Source organism: Limanda limanda, chromosome 21, assembly GCF_963576545.1.
Source record: "Limanda limanda chromosome 21, fLimLim1.1, whole genome shotgun sequence".
Taxonomy (NCBI): Eukaryota; Metazoa; Chordata; class Actinopteri; order Pleuronectiformes; family Pleuronectidae; genus Limanda; species Limanda limanda.
In genome coordinates, this window is record NC_083656.1 from 4,006,466 (window position 1) to 4,022,318 (window position 15,853).

General features: G+C 41.1%; 2 protein-coding genes across 2 annotated transcripts; both read right to left on the reverse strand.

Annotated features, from left to right (window-relative positions):
* Nucleotides 1-1,096: 1,096 nt before the first annotated feature.
* tbcc (tubulin folding cofactor C) lies at nucleotides 1,097-2,350 on the reverse strand. Its single transcript, XM_061095012.1, has one exon. The coding sequence runs from the start codon at nucleotides 2,334-2,336 to the stop codon at nucleotides 1,275-1,277; it is 1,062 nt and encodes a 353-aa protein (XP_060950995.1). The 5' UTR covers nucleotides 2,337-2,350; the 3' UTR covers nucleotides 1,097-1,274.
* Nucleotides 2,351-4,157: 1,807 nt separating this feature from the next.
* Nucleotides 4,158-10,930, reverse strand: LOC133027710 (tumor necrosis factor receptor superfamily member 14-like). The gene is made up of 10 exons (XM_061094791.1): nucleotides 10,767-10,930; nucleotides 10,182-10,282; nucleotides 9,185-9,311; nucleotides 8,664-8,757; nucleotides 8,388-8,513; nucleotides 7,599-7,754; nucleotides 6,061-6,148; nucleotides 5,785-5,954; nucleotides 5,655-5,686; nucleotides 4,158-5,547 (listed from the first exon to the last, which is right to left on the reverse strand). The coding sequence occupies exons 3-9, from the start codon at nucleotides 9,224-9,226 to the stop codon at nucleotides 5,661-5,663; spliced, it is 702 nt and encodes a 233-aa protein (XP_060950774.1). The 5' UTR covers nucleotides 9,227-9,311; nucleotides 10,182-10,282; nucleotides 10,767-10,930; the 3' UTR covers nucleotides 4,158-5,547; nucleotides 5,655-5,660.
* Nucleotides 10,931-15,853: the final 4,923 nt, after the last annotated feature.

Consider the following 15,853-nt stretch of genomic DNA (forward strand, 5'->3'; position numbering starts at 1 on the left):
AAAGATGTATAATCAGTTTTGCTGTTTTAGAAGTGGGCTTGGTGTATATTTGTATTCACAGTCAAAATAACATCTGGAGTCAAATGTTATTCTCAAATTGTCTTTTTACAAAGTACAGACCAGACTCTGTTGTGTTCTGAGGTTTGTGCTCAACTCCAGGTGCTTTCAGGGCGGCAGCTGCCAGAAGCTTTATTTAAATCCACTGTAATGACGACAGTGTCACATAGTGATTTAAAGCTGTTACCGTTCAGTAGTTTGACTGGATCCCAAATCTGTTCCTGATACTCGTGGAACTACTGGCTTAAAAATAACTGGTGGTTTGTTTTCCTTTGATACTTAGGGATCATTGTATTCTAGATCAGGGGTTTTCAACTGGTTTTGTCCCAGGGACCACCATTCTGACTAGAAAGTAATCCGCAGCCGACTGATGTGCGTTCGCGCGCGCGTGCCTACGTGTGTGTGCCTGTGTGCATGTGGATAGAAGGAAGTTTTAACATTTGGTTTTCCGTGTTGGTTTTATTTAAAAACCTCAAAAAAATCTATATTTACCTAAAAACCTCAAACAAATCTAGAAAAATCTGTGTAAAAACAACAAAAACGGTTGATTTTCAGTGCTTAAGAATTGGAAACAAAATTAAAATGCAGTTTGTAGTTGTACTGCATCTCAGAAGCATATGAACATCAATATATAACGTTCATTACTTAAATGTACAGACATGTAGCTGACATGTTGAAAGAACGTTAAAGTAACGGTGATAAATAACAATCAACATAAACTGGGGCTACAACTGAAGAGGGAAGATGACAAAGTAATGCAGAATATGTCACAAATGATAATCATACAATATAACACAAACAATTGAGGCCTACTTAAGTTTAAATTCATGATCACCAGCACCTTTACATTATACTTTTCTTATTATATATATTTTTCACGATATTCAAGAGTAATCTGGAAATGTGTCGAAATATCAAAGCAAATTTTGCGGACCCCCGGTTGAAAACCCCTGTTCTAGATAATTACTAATTGCAAAAAGGGGGGAAAGTCATGATAAAAATAATAATAATAAAACCATTCTAGTTTTTTTCAGTATTTTTATTATTATTCAGGTTCTTCCTATTAGAATGAGCGTGTGGTCTATATGAGTTACATAGAAAACCGAGTGCAGCTGATGCAATTAAATAAAATGAGCTAACATCCATGAGGTAACTTCAACATATTTTGTTTGGTGGTTTTGTGGATGTGTTAATGGTGAAAAGTCAAAAGTGAAACACTAGTCGTCCCAGCTGGTTTTCCTGTCCGCCTCTGGGATGACACTCCAGTTGGGTGAAGGTGTTCTGAACGCCAGCCAGTTGAAGTCATCCACCTGGCTCCAGTTGTTCCTGTCCCGGTCCAGGCCGGACACCTGGTAGTCGGCGTCCATGGTGGGATACGACCAGGAGAGCGGGGCGACGCCCACCCCGTGACAGTCCTCTATGATGGCTCGGCAGGTGACGTGCAGGTACACCTGGGTGTCCGTGGTGTTGTGGGTCCGCAGCTGCTGACAGGGGAAGGCCAGGGTGCTGTTCCTGCAGTGGTCCACAAACACGGAGGTGGACACGGGCCCGCACAGGATCTGGCAGCGGTCGATGTGCTTGAGGTGCAGCGTGCTGGGGGAACCGAACAGACGCACCCTGCAGTTGGACAGGTGGGTCAGCAGCACGTCTCCCTGGTGGATCTCCTCGGCGGTTTTGGTCAGAACCTCACCGTCCCTGTTGGAGAAGCCGCACTGCTCAGGGGCCGGTCCAGACTCTGCAGGTGTGGCAGCCCCAGGTGGAGACGTCTCAGATGCACCACCTCCTCCATCCACCTCTCCAGACAGTGCAGGTGGAGCAGCACCAGGGGGAGCTGTGTCTTGGGTGCGAGCTCGGAAGGCGAACTTCTTCTTGGGCATGGCCTTGTCCCTGGCCTCGGAGATGGAGCTCTGCAGCTTCTGGAGAGCAGCCTGGGACCTCCTCAGCTCGTACTGCGTCAGGAACATCACGCTGTCGTTCACGAACTTCTGGAGCTGGGCGGTTCTGGTCGTGGTCTCCTCCAGCCTCCGGACCACCTCGGCCCGGTCCTCCCCGGAGCAGCGGGACAGCAGCTCCTCGATACACGCCAGCTCCGCCTGGAAGGTTCTGGAGAAGTACTCGGTCTTCTCCTCCGGGACGGACCGGGTCTCCTTCTCCTCCTTCCTCCGCTCCACGCCATCGAGTCTCTCCTGGTTCCGCTTCTGGATCCGCTCTTGAATCTTTGCTCCATCGCTGTCAGTAGCGAACTTGTTCTCCTGACTGGAGTCATGTGCGGTCTCCATGTTGATGCAGTGACGGTGTTTGCGGAAGTGACAGCTCCTTTTCTTCTTCCTCTGGGACCGGGTCTCCTTCTCTTCCTTCCGGTCCACAGCGCCACCCACTGTACCGGAGGCTTTCATGATCAAAGCTGTAATGTCTGTGATCTTTGCCCAAAGATAACTGGCAGAGGTGTGGACTCGAGTCACATGACTTGGACTCGAGTCAGACTCGAGTCATGAATTTGATGACTTTAGACTCGACTTGACAAAATGTAAAGAGACTTGCAACTCGACTTGGACTTGGACATCAATGACTCGTGACTTCACTTGGACTTGAGCCTTTTGACTTGATAAGACTTGCTCCTTTCCCCAAAACCCAAAGATTAAAAAGTATGTTATTAAGGAACGCTCTGTATCTTTCATTGTGTATGTGTCCGTCAGGGGTGTAAAGTAACGAAAGTCAAGGCAATTCTCACTGCAGTGGTAGATGCTGCATGGAGTGGATGACGTTCCCTAACGTGCACGTTCAACATATGAAAACTGATCGTAAAGTTCACTGTTTGCGAAAAATATGCGCAACAGGCACAACACTGCACAGGGATCCACTGCGGAGGGATGCAGAGCCGCGGGCTGCAGACCCCTGGCTACGGCGAAAGAGCGATTTGTTTACTGCTCCGCCGCTAAAGAGATGCGGACGTCAAAACATTCGTTCGGCTATAATATTAGATCCGCCTCGCATTTTCTCCTCCCGGTCGCACGCCTGTTATGCCTCCGCGCCGCACCGGTGGGGCGCACAATACAGAGAATCACTGCGCTACACAGGGGCGGCCCTAGCACATTTGGGGCTCTATGCAAGAGCCCCCCCCCTCAACAAAAAAAAGTTGAAAAACGGGATTGCAACTTTCAGACGGTATTTTGCCCTGTAAGACTGCATTTCATTTCAAATAAACACAACAACGATCACAATGACATGGTCCAAGCATTCGTTTTAGACAGCGTCTCTCCTCAGGAGAAGGAAAACATTACGTAACGTTTCAGCTTGACCTCAGATAATATGAACGTGTTTACCGTTCAAATTCATTATTTGTCATTAAGTTGCGTTTAGTTCAACGTTCTCATAAAAATGAACGCGTTCATGGACAACACTGCCTGAAACTCAATAGCCTACTGGCCTACCTGCCTCGGCCGCTTGCGGGTGACTCTTCAGCTGTGCTGGATTGCTGTTCACTGCAAAGTGAACCCGGATGAGCTCTACTCGCCTTGAAAATCAGCTGCTGCTCAAACTCAACAAGATGTTTGTAGACTAGTGCTCGAAAGATGGACCAATGTTTAACCAAAAGTTTAAATATACAGTGGGACAGCGGCATTTTAACTTTTTATTTTAGCTGTCATGTGGTTCATGTCTTGACATGTCCTCCCAAAAGTTCTTAAATGTTGTGTTGACATGTTAAATGTTTGACATGTTTAATGTCATTGCACTTAAATTTGTAAAGATCTCCTTTAATTAAAAATAACTGTTTTTGGATTGGATTTATGAGCCGTTGTCCTTTTTTGCACTGCATAGGAGCGGCTCCCGCAAGTTTTAATAAATAAATAAATAAAGATTTTAAAAGCATACATGATCTGTGTAAATATATTATTACTCTGTGATCAAAAAGACTTGAAAGGACTCGAAACTCAAACTGCAGGACTTGGACTTGACTTGAGACTTGTCAGTCTTGACTTTGGACTTGACTCGGGACTTGCCTGTCTTGACTTGGGACTTGACTCGGGACTTGAGGGCAAAGACTTGAGACTTACTTGGGACTTGCAAAAAAATGACTTGGTCCCACCTCTGATAACTGGTGGTTTGTTCTCCTTTGATCCATTTTATTGATCTTTGCCAAAGATCACAGACATTCCAGTGAAGCCAAACACCTGCAGTATGGGTCATAAACCCCCAGCCTCCTCCGTGTTATTAGATTGGACAAATAAGTTATACATCAAATAAAATGTTCAAAGAAAAAGTTGAATAACAAGGAAAAGTTGTTCCCGCTTTTGAGTTATGATTAATATTATGGCTAGCAGTGGAAAGTAACCAAGTAACCTTTTTCAAAACTTGTTTAGATTTCAAATAGAACTAAAACTAAAATTTCTAGGGCTGCAAAGCAGCACTGGGTGGGCCCGAGCACATGCATTTTGAAGCATTGCATGCTTTTTGTCTGAAAAAACAAAAATAACCAGTTCTGAGAGAGAAAGAGACGTGACCTTTGCAAGACATAAGTTTCCTTTGATCTAGGAAGACTGAAATCAAAGGATTCATGGTCCATGTAATTCCGCGTTACAGAACATCGTGTTTTAATGGCGTGTAATCAAACTTTGACGCCACGGTCACACAGTGTAATTAAAAAAAAATCCGTCAGTCATTTTTTATCTCCATCTTGTTGTGATGACACTCATCTCAATTTGAAGTTGATCCGATGAAAACCCTGGTACAAGTGTATCAAACAAAAAATGTGGAATATGGCCAAAATGGCCACTAAATGCAAAATAGCAAAATAGTTGTGTTTTTCCAATTGCACCGAGAGACTTTTTTGTTTGTCTGGTCATGATACACCTGTGTATTGATTTTTGTGAAGATTGGTCAATGGGAACACATTCCGGGGGTCTCGGGCTGTCTCGGGGGGCACCGTTGAGCCATTTTGCGACGCCCATTGAAAATTCCTTCAGAATACGTAAATTTTCACCACTTTCTAACTTTCTGCAAATTTTGGTAAGAAGTTGAGCATGTTAAAGCCCTCAAAAAGCCAATTCATTTGCCTGAATAATAATAATAATAATAATAATAATAACTAGAGCACATTCACTCTGCAGTGAACAACAAGTTTACTGGTTCTCTGCAGGTTTATCTCTTTTGCTGAGGAGAGAAATATGTGGAATTAAAATGGAAACCCCTTGTGCATGTGAACAGACTTCACAGAGTCAGCTCAATCTTAGGCCACTTTCAGACATTCACTAAACTCCAGATAATCTCCTGACAGTCTCCAGAGGTGCTGTATGTGAGAATGCAAAAGTCAGAGTGAGAGCCTCAGGACTTTCTCCGTAGTGTCTCTCTAAAACTCTAACTAATGTGTCAATATAGCAGAAATCACTGTTAGCGAGTGGGTATGTTGATGAAGCTTCAAACATGTTGCAGTCCCAAAAACACCAGCGAGAGTCTGGACCCAATTCTGTAGACATCCTCCGGAGGTAATGTCTGAAATAAAATAATAAAATTACCTTCATCAAACAAGTATTGTCATCAAGCAGCTAAATTACACACAGTCAGAACATACACTGTGAAAAACAGAGTAACAAACGTACCCTTGGTTAAATGGTCGCATCTGTTCTTTTTCCTGTAAAGTCAACAAAAAAAAAGGAAAAAGATCTCAATCAACGACATCATGACTTGATGGAGTTTGGAACATTTTCTTCCACCACACACACATCGTACCTGCAAGATGTATTTTCCACAAAAACAAGCCGACTATTGCACCAGCCACCAAAACACCCAAATGAACCATTGAAACAATGATAGCAACTGGATCCTTTTTTAAAATTTCACATTCAGCGTCAGTTGAAGCTGTTCCTGGTTGCATCAGCTGAAGGTTTTGTGATTCACATCTGGAACGACAGGGGACATTTTCACAGGACCATGTAGAGGCACCACAGATTCACTGCAAGTGTAAGAAATCAGGCACGTCCATGTCTGGTGTGACTCTTTACTTACTGTGTGTGTGGTCGACAAGACGTAAGCGTCCCATCAGAAAATGTTCCGTCACTGCAGTCAGAGCATTGAGAGTCTGTGAGGGGGGTTCCTGTACAAACACAAAATATACACAGTTAGTAGTGTACACATCATATTAGCAGCAAAGTGGTATTTGACATCAGACCTGTCTGATTTCCAAAAGTAAACAAATATTTGATCATTGATGTTTTTGAACAGCAAACATTTCTTTGTTCAAATTCTCTCCTTTTTATGTGAGGTGTGATGAAATGTAGAGGAGCATGCCACTAAACTTAGAATCATGATTCTATAAACTTAGGAACATTGACAGAATTCAGTTCTTCTATGTTACATTTCAAAGATACAGAAACTATTTTACATTATTTTATCTCATCACACCTGGATCACTGCAATGTCTTTTATGACTAAATTCATTATTTGTTTTTGCTTTGTAACATTGGTTTGAGTAATGTGTAAAGATAAGGTCAGATAAGATGTACATTTAATAATCCTCCATTACCCAGTCAACGCAGCAGCACAGGAAAAGCAGTGCATGGGCAAAATGTAGTAAGAATAAAAAATATGAATAACAACTAAATTAAACAACACCGTATATATTAGGCTGTTTTTCAAAATTGTCCAATTATTGTTAATTTTGTCAGACTGCCACTCAGCTCTCTCTTTTTTTTAAAGAAAGGTTATTATTATTATAACTATTATTATAACAGTTGCACTTGAATGATGGAAGAAGATTTGTCTGTCCATCTACTTTTGTCCACTGTCCACAGCTAAAGTCTTTATGGCTGTGAATCTAACCCATTATCTTTATATGGTTAAAATACATGCACGGACCCATATGTGGACATCTGGATGCAGACCAAATCGTGTGTCCGCGTTGACTGTACACATTGACTGTGCATGCTCCAGGGGTAATATATCTGCCTACTGGAGTTAAATGGGATCAGGTATGTATGCACTGAACGCCAGAACAACGCAGAGCCTCATTTAATAAATGGAACTGTGTGACCAGAATGAGTTCTCAACTCTAAGCAACAAGGAATGCAGAAAATTTGGTCGGCCGCTCCATATTGAAGTCTAGTCATGTCTTATGCTGATCCCAATGGTGCTTTTATACCGAACGTCGAGATTACATTCAAAGTCAATGCAAAGACGTGTCAGGATGAAAAATTCACATCTCTCGCCCTGGGTGTCGCATTTAACACAATGCCAAACAGGGCCGGGTCTAGACAGGCATGTATGAGGGGGCAGCCACAAATCTTGAGGGGGCATTGTGCTTTATTATATTATTATTATTATAAATTGGGATTTAGTTTGAGGGGGCACAACATTTATTTGAGGGGGCCAGGCCCTCTCTTGCCCCTGCCTAGACCAGGCCCTGATGCCAAAACGTTGAGTTGAAATATTGGAAATCTGTTTGACAATTCATTAACTGGATAGCTCAAATAACCTGCTCTGTCTTCTTCATAACTTTTTCACAGTTTTGAAAGCTTAAATCTTAAAGTCAGCATTAGAACACGTACCTCTTTGTTTGATGTACTGCCCTGGTTGACATGGTTTGTGTTTCTTTGCAACTGCACAGTGTTTCTTTATGCGGTCTATACAGTAGAATCCTTCCAGAGGTTCACAAACTGAATCTGTTGTTGCTGTGCATGAAGTGATTGTCTTCAGACCAGAATCTGTCAACATAGAGGATACATATAAAGGAGGGCACATATGACGATACAAAACTGCTGAACTATGTATACTATGAAAAAGAAAATATGACTTTTGTCTGGCAAATATCATTAAAACTAATCTTTATTGTGTATTTCATCTTTAGGCAATACAATTAAATAGATTGTCCAATCTATAAGTCTACGAGGGTGAAGGCTAAAGCTGCCTTAAACACAACACAGTGGACTGATCTCCTGGTGGCAGTAACAAGGAGATATGAAGTGAACAACTGACTTTTGTAAAATGTCTCACTTCTGCCATTACTGCAAGTTCCACTGAGAGAAACTACAGAGCACAGCAGAGTCTCATAACTTGACTGTAAAAAAAGAACTAAAAACATGAACTTCATCATGTGCAATGTCTTATGACTTAGTTATGCAAGAATAGGCTCTTGTGACTCCTTATCCACTATCTCAGTTTCATCTATGCCAAATCAGTAATATGCAGGAAACTATTCTAAACAGACTAACACAGTGACACTAAAACACATCATCAGAACAGCTCAGCTCCATCTCAGCTCACACACTGTAAGACTTGCAGCAACATGCCTCCTTACTGATTTTAAACCTACAGTCAATGTAAACACAGAAATCTACCTGGACCACAGGTCGTGCAGGGGAAACACTTGTTAAGTCCAGTCGGAAGATTCATGAAGGTGTCATTCACACAGGGCAAACAGGAAGTGCTCCTGAACTCTGTGCAGTGTGTTTTAACACGATTTCCTGTTGAAAAGAAAACTATTTAATTTCATGAGATGTCTGTTGAACAATGCTGCGTGCTGCACTTTCATTTTTATAGATATATATTTTTTCAGAAGAAGCCAAAACATAAAAAAATACATTCTAGCCTATTCTTCTCGTTCAGGATCTTACCAGATGGACAAAGACCGCAGCATTCATTCCCTATCATATACTCAGTTGGATGACAAGTCAGTGTAGTCACACTGAAGACTTTGGCCAAAAGTATCTGTGAAGGATAGGGAAAATGTTTTCATCTTAGTTAAACTTTGTTGAAATGTTGCCAGTCAATAACTGAGAGAGGAGAGGAGACGACTGGACACTTAAACGACCAAATATGTATTCTTTCATCAATCAGTTATGCATTTGGAAAAATTAATAAAACAAATATCTCTGGGTGAAAAAGTGCTGTCACCGACAAAGATGTCAAAAGTGTTTGTTGTGATAAGAGCTGACAGCGGTGTGGATGTGCTGTAAACAAAATCATGTGATGTCCGCAGAGGGATTAATACGTTGTTGTTGTGAACTTATCTGAGCAGAGCATCTCCTGCTGCGTTGTGCATGTGTGAAAGGAAAACCGCAGAGATATTCACGCCCCCAATTCAAAACAAAGAGCAGAACTGTAGGTGACGAGGAGCAGAGTGACGCAACTTTACCAACAAAGATTCAGCCTCCAAATGTTTACTTTTCAGATTCATGTTGAACGGCAGGTTGGCAGTTTTCTTGAGCTGAAGTCACCATCACTGGGATCTGGCTTGAGAAATCCAAAAAAGAGGGAGACATCTGGGAAGAAAGAGGACTCAGCTGTACAAACTGCACAGAACAGCAGGGGACCTGTCAACATTATTGCTGCTGATCTAATAAAGTCTGTCTTTCTTACATTTTCATTGAGTGGCAACATTAATATCCAAGTGTTGAAAAAAAGGAAAGACGTTTCACGTGTCATCCAAGAGGCTTCTTTATTTCTAACTGTCTGCAGGTCCACCCAAAGAAAAAACACCCAGACAGAAGCAGAGCAACGTGGTATATGCAGTTGAATGTAGTGAGGAATGCTCAGACCTTAACATTGGGGAAACTAAACAAACTCATGGCACAGCACAGGAGAGCTGGCGACTCAGGTCAGGACTCAGCAAGCTGCCTACATCTAAGGACAATGGACGTTCATTTGAAGAAAACACAGTCCACATTTTTTTAACCCACAAGGGGGCAGGTGTGTCAACAGCTCCCAGTGAAACCAACAGCAAGGTGGGTCCAGCCTCTCAGGTAACCTCAAGGAAACTGAACCAAGTCCAGTTGACCTGTTTTCTAGCACTTGGATATACCATGATCTGGATGACTGATTTCTTCACAGGCAGATAACATTAATCATTACACCTAGGGCTGGAGTCAGCTCAGGTTTTACAGCCCATCGCTCTGCTCACAGTCCAAAGTTCATGCTTCTGTTCCCTTTCAATGTTCCCAGACGTTTCAACGGTTCAGTGAGAACTAGTGGATTTGATATAAGGGTGTAACCTACATGTGTTGTTGGCTGTAATAAGATACTGTAACACACCACGCTCACACAGCTAAGAGTTGGTTTGATATGTGAGCAGATGTTGTTTATCTGACATGATAAATGATCACATGATGCAGGAAGTGGACGAGTGATTTTACCAAGAGTTTTCTCCAAACTTCTGATGTGTTCAGAGGTCAGGGTGCGTTCACGTGATTGTTGTTTTTCTAAATATTCAGACTCCACTCTTCTTCATCGATATCTGAAAGTGAAAGTTGAACACAACACAAACACAGACCATGTTCACAGTAGTTTTCTGACATTGGAACTTTCATGATAACACCAGTACACAGCAAACAGAGAGCTGATCTCTAATTCTCAGGTGGCTGTTGAAACCTGCACTTATCTTGTCTTTAATAAAACTGCTACAGGAGAAGATGCTGCACTCTGCTGCTGTCTCACAGTTTTTCACCACAGAAACATGAGACGTTCAGGGTTCGAACCCTCAAGGTTGAAAGCACTTATTGGAAGTTGCTTTGCATTAAAAGTGTCAGTTAAATGAATTGTAATGAGATGTTTAAGGGACAAAGAAGGGTCATATAAGACAACTTATTGTCTTTTGCACTGTTTCAGTTCCAGAAAACATAAGGTGACGATTTATCTGCGACATCTTAACAATCTACTGGTTCACTCCTGCTCTTTATAATGCAACATTCAAAGGTTATATTGAAATTCAGTCTACTTACCGTCGTTAATAAGACATTCTGCAGGTTCCGTCTATAGGCTGATAGCTTTCATTTCACAGCGAAGGGCGGGTGTTACTTCCTGGATCAGTAAGACTCCGGTAAAGTTGGAAACAGGGGCGTTTCTAGGATTGAAAGAAAGTAATCCTGCTCTCTTGATGAGAGACGTTACTTGGCAGAGTGAGAAAGCCAGCGCAGCAGCGATGCAGACTCCCCAAGGTCCTAGTGCCCGGTCTTTTATAGTTAAGTATGATGAGAGGCTGTTGGATTGTAATTTGAAGGTGGAGAAAACATACAAACCAGAAATGCACTCACTTATGTAGCATGATAGAGTTATAAATAACTTGTCCATGTGTAAAACAATAGTTTAATTTAAAAAAAAAAAAAAAAAAAAAAAGAACATTGAACAACAGGCCTAACGACGCCCCTGGTTGGAAACATATTCACTGATTCGAATTTCCAGGATCAATAAGTCATGAGCGAAACGTTCTTAAATCCCAGTGAGTCGAGTGCGCAGGGACCGTCTGCAAAGTGCACACGGTTTACTGGATGGGTTAAGCTTCATGATTCCTCCTGTTGCTGCTGGACTCACCCTAGGATAAGTCTCCTTATGATGGCGATACCATGTTTATTATAGAATCGGAAACGCTCTTCCACACATTAACCCTTTGAAACACAAGCTATGCAAACCCCTTCTAATGCACAACAATGTCCTCTTGTCGCTGCTACTGTAGTAAAGTGAGCCACCATGTGTGAAGCGAGCCGCACCTAGGGTTTTTGTTGCGCTTCTACTACAGACATTATACGGTAAAGCGGTATCGATAGTTGGAGCGCCTAATAATTAGGAAAACACAACTATGTTGTAGTCTCTCATTTGATATACATTTATCTTCATCAATTTTCATGGCTTTATACTGCAGAATAAAAGGACAAGTCTGTTAAAGTACCCCAATGTATTCATAATGTAGTCATATTTGGAAGCTGATTAAAGATATTCCTTGAGAGGTTATGAGTCATTTCCAGTGGATTCTTGTTTGTGGTGTCTCTGACTATGCTGATATCAATTTTTGTGTGTGCTGTTTAAAGTCAGCAGACCTGATTTAACTGATTTTTTTTTTCTTTCTTTTGCAGATATAAACTTAAAAGTTACCATCCATGATTGTCACCTCCAGACAACTTAAAGTTATCACTGTGTTTTTTTCCTTCTCACCAGATGCTCCTAAGAGGCATCAAAGGCGTGTTGATCGTGCTGTCGGTCCTGGAGCTCTGCGTCACCATCAGCTCTGTCGTCATGGGGATCAAAGCTCTGAAGAGCTGGGACAATAGAGAGAATGAGGTAGATTATAAAAAAAAATTAAAAAAAACACATTTCATTGTTGAAGCTGTTGTTTAACCAGGAAATGTTGACACACCACACAAAAACGTTTTCTTTCCCCTTTTATCCCACGTTCAAGCCCTCGTGTGTGAACAGGGCTAATGTGAAGTGAACCTCAGGTTATGATCACACTTTTCAAATTGTTGACCTGAAATTTAAAAGTTTTAATATAAAGTGCATCAAACAAAAAATGTGGAATATGGCCAAAATAGCCACTAAATGCAAAATAGCAGGCTTCCTGTTGTGTTTTTCCAATTGCACCTGAGACTTTTTTGTTTGTCTGGTCATGATACACCTGTGTATCGATTTTTGTGAAGATCGGTCAATGGCAACACCTTCCGGGGGTCTCGGGCTGTCTCGGGGGGCACCATTGAGCCATTTTGCGACGCCCATTGAAAATTCCTTCAGAATACGTAAATTTTCACCACTTTCTAACTTTCTGCAAATTTTGGTAAGAAGTTGAGCATGTTAAAGCCCTCAAAAAGCCAATTCATTTGCCTGAATAATAATAATAATAATCATTACAATTTCAATAGGGTCTCACCAGACACCTTTGATGTCTGTGCTCGGGCCCTAAAAAGTGTAGGGGCATATATATTTAAAGACATATGATCCATATATCTCTCTCTATATATGCACCTACGTTATTGCATAATGAGTAATATGCACATTGTACTCACTTTGTGATATATTATTATTACATTACATGTCATTTGGCAGACGCTTTTATCCAAAGCGACTTACAATTAGTGCATTCAACATCTATGAGGGGCCATGGGGAAGAGTGGGGATTTCTTGTTGGAGGACGACCACTCTACCCCATGCCACACCGCGCATTGGTATATATATTGATATATCTTACATTTTATAATGTTTTGTTTGGTCTTTAATCATCTATAAGAAATATTATTTCTTCAAACTGCTTGTTGTTTTAAATACAGGTGTGTGTGTGTGTGTGTGTGTGTATGTATGTAGTGCAGTTCTCAGAGTGTTTTATTTTGTTTTTACTCTTTAATCAACTATGTATTTATTCATTATCAGGTCTTCAAATCTAGAATTGTCCTCTGGGAACAAATAAAGTTGTTATGACTTGAATCAAACTGTTTGTCCTCATAAACTACTGTTTATATTTAGGTTAGTTCTTTTTCATAGACACTGCATTGTATAAATATGTATAACTGTACACCGCGTTCCACATTATTATGCAAATCGGATTTAAGGGTCATAAACATTCATTTTTTAGTTTTTGAATTAAACTCATGGATGGTATTGTGTCTCAGGGCTATTTGGACGATTGAAATCAATCTCAGACACCTGTGATAATTAGTTTGCCAGGTGAGCCCAATCAAAGGAAAACTACTTAAGAAGGATGTTCCACATTATTAAGCAAGCTACATGTTTCAGGCAAAATGGGGAAGAAAAAGGATCTCTCTGCTGCTGAAAAGCAGCAAATAGTGCAATACCTTGGTCAAGGTATCACAACATTGGATATTTCCAGAAGAATTGCTCGTGATCATCGGACGGTGAAGAAATTTGTCACTGATTCACATGACAAGCGGGTTCGTTCAGACAAAGGCAAAATCAGGAAGATTTCTGCCAAACAAATGCGTAGGGTTAAGAGAGCAGCCACTAAAATGCCATTGAATAGCAGCAAACAGGTGTTTGAAGCCGCTGGTGCCTCTGGAGTCCCGCTAACTTCAAGATGTAGGATGCTCAAGAGGTTTGCAAGTGTCCGTAAACCTGTTATCCGGCCACCCCTAAACCAAGCTCACAAGCAAAAAAGGTTGCAGTGGGCTCAGGACTACATGAAGACTAACTTCAAAACTGTGCTGTTTACGGATGAGTGCCGTGCAACCCTTGATGGTCCTGATGGATGGAGTAGAGGATGGTTGGTGAATGGCCACCATGTCCCAACAAGGCTGAGACGTCAACAAGGAGGTGGCGGAGTCATGTTTTGGGCCGGAATCAATGGGGAGAGAGCTGGTCGGCCCCTTCAGGGTCCCTGACGGTGTGAAAATGAACTCGGCAAAGTACGTAGAGTTTCTGACTGACCACTTTCTTCCGTGGTACAAAAAGAAGAACCGTGCCTTCCGAAGCAAAATCGTATTCATGCATGACAATGCACCATCTCATGCTGTAAAGAATACCTCTGGGGCATTGGCTGCTATGGGCATAAAAGGAGAGAAACTCATGGTGTGGCCCCCATCTTCCCCTGACCTTAACCCTATTGAGAACCTTTGGAGCATCGTCAAGCAAAATATCTATGTGGGTGGAAGGCAGTTCACATCCAAGCAGGTGCTCTGGGAGGCTATTATGGCATCCTGCAAAGACATTAAATCAGAAACTATCAAAAAACTCACAAGTTCAATGGATGCAAGAATTGTGAAGGTGATATCAAAGAAGGGGTCCTATGTTAACATGTAACTTGACCTGTTAAGATGTTTTTGATTAAAACTTTTTTTGATTTCAGTAAATATGACCTCTTAATGCTGCAAATTCAACAAATGACAATTTTTAGTTATTTACAACCTATAAAATAGCTTGAAACTCTGAAACTCAGAAACTCTGCATAATAATTTGGAACACTGCATTTTGAGTTTATTTAAAAAAAAAATACTGTTATCATTTGGAGGTTTTTTCAATAAAATTTGAATTATACTCTTAACAGTTGATGACTTGAAAATTATACTGACTGGCTGTGCATTACTATTTAGGAAAATCTGAGAAAAGTGTAATTTGCATAATAATGTGGAACGCGGTGTATATGTAAAGTATGACTTTTTACACCTGAACAATAACAAAGGTGTGTCACAATCACCACAGGCCCGCCCTCTACTGTCCGTGATGATATCTCACAACATTTACCTGCTTGTCACGTGGGCGCTGGATTCAACTATAACACCTTAATATCAGTAAATATTAAATATGTATTTAATTATCAGTAATGGCAGTTGGAGCAGTTGAAGCCCAGAGACATGTCAGGATGTTGGCGTGCACCACCGTGTTATACCTTTTATTTTAGAGTGTTTTATTGTTTTTACTCTTTAATCAATTATACATTTATTCATTAGGTCTGCAAACCTACAGTTTATATTTAGGTTAGCACTTTATCATACACACTGCATTGTACAAATATGTATAACTGTATATATAAAGCATAAAGTATGACTTTTTACACCTGAACAATAACAAAGGTGTGTCACAGTGACCACAGGCCCGCCCTCTACTGTCCGTGATGATATCTCACAATAGTTACCTGCTGGTCACGTGGGCGCTGGATTCAACTATAACACCTTAATATCAGTAAATATTAAATATTTATTTAATTATCACTAAAGGCAGCATGTTGTGCAGTTCTCAGTTTGTGTTATACCTTATATTTCAGAGTGTTTTCTTTTGTTATTACTCTTTAATCATTTATAGATTTATTCATTATATGGTCTTCAAACCTAGATTTGTCCTCTGGGAACAAATAAAGTTGTTATGACTTGAATCAAACTGTTTGTCCTTATAAACTACTGTTTATATTGAGGGTTAATACTTTATCATAGACACTGCATTGTATAACTGTGTATGTTGTGTGTACAGTTAAGTATAAAGTGTGACTTTTTACACCTGAACAATAACAAAGGTGTGTCACACTGACCACAGGCCCGCCCTCTACTGTCCATGATGATATCTGACAACATTTACCTGCTGGTCACGTGGGCGCTGG

Coding starts and splice junctions, on each gene's coding strand:
- LOC133027710 (XM_061094791.1), bottom strand. CDS start 9,226: ATGAATCTGAAAAGTAAACATTTGGAGGCTGAATCTTTGTTG. Junction 7,755..8,387: donor CTGCACGACCTGTGGTCCAG/GTAGATTTCTGT, acceptor CTATGTTGACAG/ATTCTGGTCTGAAGACAATC. Junction 5,687..5,784: donor GTGGAAAATACATCTTGCAG/GTACGATGTGTG, acceptor TTGACTTTACAG/GAAAAAGAACAGATGCGACC.
- tbcc (XM_061095012.1), bottom strand. CDS start 2,336: ATGGAGACCGCACATGACTCCAGTCAGGAGAACAAGTTCGCTACTGAC.